The sequence below is a fragment of the Penaeus chinensis genome, chromosome 19 (genome assembly GCF_019202785.1).
Source record: "Penaeus chinensis breed Huanghai No. 1 chromosome 19, ASM1920278v2, whole genome shotgun sequence".
Classification (NCBI taxonomy): domain Eukaryota; kingdom Metazoa; phylum Arthropoda; class Malacostraca; order Decapoda; family Penaeidae; genus Penaeus; species Penaeus chinensis.
In genome coordinates, this window is record NC_061837.1 from 23600786 (window position 1) to 23605785 (window position 5000).

The 5000-nt window shown below is 47.1% G+C and overlaps 1 protein-coding gene across 1 annotated transcript in view; it reads left to right on the top strand.

Annotated features, from left to right (window-relative positions):
• LOC125034965 (transient receptor potential cation channel subfamily M member-like 2) overlaps nt 1-5000 on the top strand; it is a 17770-nt gene that overhangs the window by 8720 nt on the left and 4050 nt on the right. The window contains 11 exon segments of the mRNA XM_047627012.1: nt 392-511; nt 689-882; nt 1261-1355; nt 1594-1705; nt 2616-2695; nt 2697-2858; nt 3225-3413; nt 3625-3837; nt 4122-4166; nt 4168-4370; nt 4696-4921. Of these exon segments, the coding sequence (XP_047482968.1) occupies nt 392-511; nt 689-882; nt 1261-1355; nt 1594-1705; nt 2616-2695; nt 2697-2858; nt 3225-3413; nt 3625-3837; nt 4122-4166; nt 4168-4370; nt 4696-4921 (1639 nt within the window).

The window sequence follows — 5000 nt, forward strand, 5'->3', positions numbered from 1 at the left end:
CTCTTTTCTACTTCCTTTCACCCGCTTATTTTTCTCTTCCTCCTCCTTCTCCTTCTGCTTTTCCTCTTCCTCCTTCTTTTCCTCTTCCTCTTCCTCTTCCTCTTCATTTTTCTCCTTCTTTTCTTCCTCCTCCCTCCCTCCCTATTTCCCTCCTCCTCTTCCTTCTCTTCCTCACTTCCACCTCGTCCTCCTCTCTTCCTCTTCCTCTTCCTCCCTCTTCTCCTCCTCTTCCTCTTCCTCTTCCTCTTCCTCTTCCTCTTCCTCCTCCTTCTCCTCCTCCTATTCACCCCTCCCCCTCCTCCCACTGCTCTTCCTCCTCCTCTTCGTAATCCTCTTCCTCCTCCTCCTCCTCCTCCTCTCCCCTCACCCCCTCCTGTTCCTCCTCCTTCAGGTACAAGGTCCAGGAGCGGACGAACCTGGAGGACCCCGTGTCCCTGGACGGCGACCACACCCACTTCCTGATGGTGGACGACGGGACCCGCGACCACTTCAACGGCACGGTCAATTTCAGGTCAGTTTAGGGAATGCTAGTATTGGTGTGGATATAGGCGCATGTACGGGAATGTGTGATTTTGTGAGTACGAACAAATTGAAATGAATAGATATACAATAGATATAGATATACAGTATTGGTTATGATGGTAAATTCTATAAACACATTACTGAGTTTGTTTGTTTTTTCTCACAGAACCCGCTTGGAGGAGGCCATCCAGGCGGAGGAGCCCTCAGGCCTGGGCATTCCCGTGGTCGTGGTGCTGCTCGAGGGAGGCCTCGGAGCCCTGGGGCAAGTGTGCCATGGCGCTGAAGAAGAATATCCCTGTGGTGGTCGTGGGCGGCACGGGGCGGGCGGCCGACCTCCTAGCTTACGCTGTGTCCATGACGGTTAGGACGGCGAGGTGGGTGGGGTAAGGGTCGGGGGGAGGGAGGGGAGGGTAAGGGTGGGGGAGATGTAGGTGGGGGGAGGAGGGGAGAAATGTGGATGAGAGAAGGAGGAATAGGGGAAGGAAGAGGTGGATGGGGAAAGGGGGGAGGGGATTGATAGATAGGTGTGTGGGTGCCTTTGTGGAATACGCTTGAGGCTGTGTGTGTGTGTGTGTGTGTGTGTGTGTGTGTGTGTGTGTGTGTGTGTGTGTGTGTGTGTGTGTGTGTGTGTGTGTGTGTGTGTTCTCATGTGATACCGATACTATCAAATAATGACATACGGCTTCGCATAATCACACAAAGGCTGACCAGACTAACGCAAGGCCCGATCCCTCAGAGGCCGTTACATCCTGCGAAGACAGTACATCACGCAGCTGATGAACAAAATCCTCGCCGCCATGACTGAACTCCAAGGCAAAACGGAGAAGCAGAAGGTGGGACACATCAACCAGTATCTTTACTTCCTTTGTATTATTACATTCACCTTTAATCCTTCTCGTATTTTCGTGTGTAACTTATCTTATTTTTCTTCTTCATTATCTTCTTCATTCCCGGTTTAAAAATTCTTTAGCCCCACGTGCGTTTCTATCGTTATCGACATCCTTTATTTACATACCTCGCATATCCATCAACAACTATCCATAACCATTATTTCTCTCTCACACATTACAGAAATGCGCGGATTACGTGTTGGAGTGCTGCGCGAGAGCCAACATGATCATCACTTTCGACATCGACTGCGCAGAAGGACTCGACCACTGTATCCTCTATGCGTTGCTAACAGGTTTGTGAAATGAAGCAAAGAGAGTCACAGTAATAAAGGAAATGATAAACTTGCGATTTAGTTTCGAGATTTCGAGTTAGACTAAGAACTCCGCCTCGTGATTTTGTCGTCTGATGAGGAGGCTAGAGTCTGGGTTAAAACGTCATAGCATGTAGTTTTTCTGTATTTTTCGCATATGTTTCGTTTCATCTTCGTTAGCACGCCTCTTAGGAGTTTTAAGCTCAGCAATCTCAGTCTTCCTACGCGGCGAAAAAAATCTGCGCTTGACGTTACTCGTTTTCTCTTTAGGCGAGCGGGTCCGTGAGGTAACGGAAACAGGGCTTCGATTTTGTTTCGTTTTATCATTGGCGTTTAGTGCAATAGAGGTGTTAAGTGTATTAGCATGAGGATTTTGAGTGGCAAATTTTCTTAATCAAATGTTTCTGGTAAAGCTTAAGAAATTGTAATTTCGGACCCCTTTTTATGCCTAACGTTTTATGTGTTTACCTCTTAATTTGTTTTCTTTGTCTGTGTTTTTGTTTTCATTATCTATATATGTTTTTGATTCCTTTTAGCTATCGTCTTTTAATCTGTTTATTTTTTTTTTTTTTTTTTTTTTTGCACATTTATGTTAAAGGCCTTATTATATCCGTAGCTCCAAAATATTTCCCTTCACCTGGCCCAAATTCCAATATGTAAGAACTTGCCTTCATAGAACTTAATATTTTAATTGTTAACGATTAAATCTAAATTGGGATAACATAGCCTACTCTCGTCATTTCCGTCGCCATTTATGAAGAATACGAAAAAAAAAATGCAAGGAAACTCAAATCTCAAAGACTCAGGTTTGGCTCTAATAACGTTTTTCCCCTTTTTTCTGACTTTGATTCCGTTCGATGTTTCACCCACTCCTTCGTCTGCCCGCCCACAGGAGGAGCTCAGTCGTCTCGCCTGGATCAGCTGAGCCTCGCCCTGCTGTGGGACCGCCCCGACATCGCCGAGCACCACATCTTTCCCGGCCGAGTCCAACTGGGCGTCGTGGGACCTGAAGGACCTCATGACGACGGCGCTGCTGGAGGAGAAGGTGGAGTTCGTCAAGCTGTTCATCTTGAACGGCTTGGTCATGAGCGACTACCTGAACGTGACGACACTGCGGTACCTGTACAACGAGGCGGTCAGTTCTCAGGGTGCTCTGTCTCACGTGTTGTATTTGAATGTCGTTTCTCTCTCTCTCTCTCTCTCTCTCTCTCTCTCTCTCTCTCTCTCTCTCTCTCTCTCTCTCTCTCTCTCTCTCTCTCTCTCTCTCTCTCTCTCTCTCTCTCTCTGTATATATATATATATATATATATATATATATATATATATATATATACATATATACATATATACATATATATATGTATATACTTTTTTTAATGGATGTATGTATGTATACATGAATCACATGATATATGCAATCAATGACTACGATCAAAAGAATGACCTACAGTATAACCTTACTGAAGCTGATTTCTGAATGCCTTGCGCCCCCGTTCAACAGTGCAAGACGGAGTCCCACACGCACCTGAGGCGGCTCCTCCAGAGGTCCTCCCGGAGCAGCTACCACTACCTAGTCCACGTCCACAACATCCTCCAGGCGATGCTTAGGAAACACCACGATCCGGTGTACCTTACCGACACTCCACAGGCCGTCATGGTGGATTCGAGCATCAACTACCTCACTTTCGATGTGTGTAAAAATGTGTTTTGTTTTCTGCTATCGTTACGTTTTCTATTTTTTGTCTTGGACTTTATTTATTTATTGATTGTTCTTGTTCCTTGTTCTTGGATTTGGGTTTTTTTTGGTACCATCATATTTAGGCTTGTGTTTCTGTCTACGTGCAAGCTCTTGATTTTACATTCCCATATCCATTTCCTCATACTCGGGGTTTTTCCTTCAGGACCCTTACCAAGAGCTCCTCCTGTGGGCGATCTTCAGCCGGAGAGGACGACTCGCTCGCTTCCTGTGGGAACGCTGTGAAACCCCGCTGTGCGCTGCTGTGGTAGCTTCGTGCGTGTATCAGAGTCTCTGGAAGTCCTTAGGAGCCAAGAACACCGTCATCCTCAATGAGTACCTGAAGCAGAAGACCATGTTTGAGACTCTGGCTGTGGAGGTAAGGAGAGAGATGGGGAGGGAAGAGGAGGAGAGCGGTAAGCAAAGGAAGAGAAACAGTGAAATAGAGAGAAAAAGGGAGAATGGGAGGGGGTGGAAGTAAGAGAAGGAAGGAAACGGGAAATGAAAACCAATAGAGAAAGGGAATGTCGACACGGTTATGCAGTCACAACTAGAATTCCATTTACTAAAACAATACCCTCGCACTACCCACATCTCTCCCACCCAAAAGGCACGACAAGCAGTGATAAAACCACATCCTTCCTTCGCCCTTTCCCCCACCAGCTCCAGGACGTGTGTTACCAGGAGGACCCGCCGAACGCCATGGGTCCTCGTGGAGCGCAGGAACCCGAAGTGGGGCCAGATGGACTGCCTCGAACTCGCGCACCTCGCCAACGACCTCATGTTCATCGCGACCCCGTGTTCCCAGGCCTCCGTCGAGCTCAACTGGCGGAGGGGCATGACCAGGGCGCCGCCCCTCGCCGTCACCATTTGTAACTTTCTCCCGTTTCTCGTCTGGACGAAGTTGTTTGGGTGAGTGGTTTCGTCGTGTTTTTTTTCTTTTTTCTTTCTTTCTTTCTTCGATTTAAGGGTCTCCTCTCTTCTATCTCTCTCTTCTCTTTCTCTCTCTCTCTCTCTCTTTCTCTCTCTCTCTCTCTCTCTCTCTCTCTCTCTCTCTCTCTCTCTCTCTCTCTCTCTCTCTCTCTCTCTCTCTCTCTCTCTCTCTCTCTCTCTCTCTCTCTCTCTCTTTCTCTCTCTCCTTCTCTCCCACTTCCTCTCCCTCTCCCCTTCTCCCTCTCCTTATCTCCCCCTCTCTTTCTTTCTTCCTCTTTCTCACCTATCAACCCTCTCCTCGCAGCTTCCAAAAACTCGGCGACAATGGGGGAGAGCTCACAGCGTGGCAAAAACTCGTCGTGTTCTACAAGTCCCCCATCTCCAAGTTCTTCGCTCACTCCACCTCCTTCGTCGTGTTCCTCCTCCTGTATGCGTATGTGATCCTGTTCGACTTCAAGTACGAGATGTCTGTGACTGAGATACTGGTCATCTGCTGGATTTTCACCTTCATCGTCGGTGAGTTGTCTGAGGTAAGTGTTTATTGCTGTTTCTGCCGTCATTATTATCAATAATAATAGTAACAATAATAATAAGATGATTATTATGATA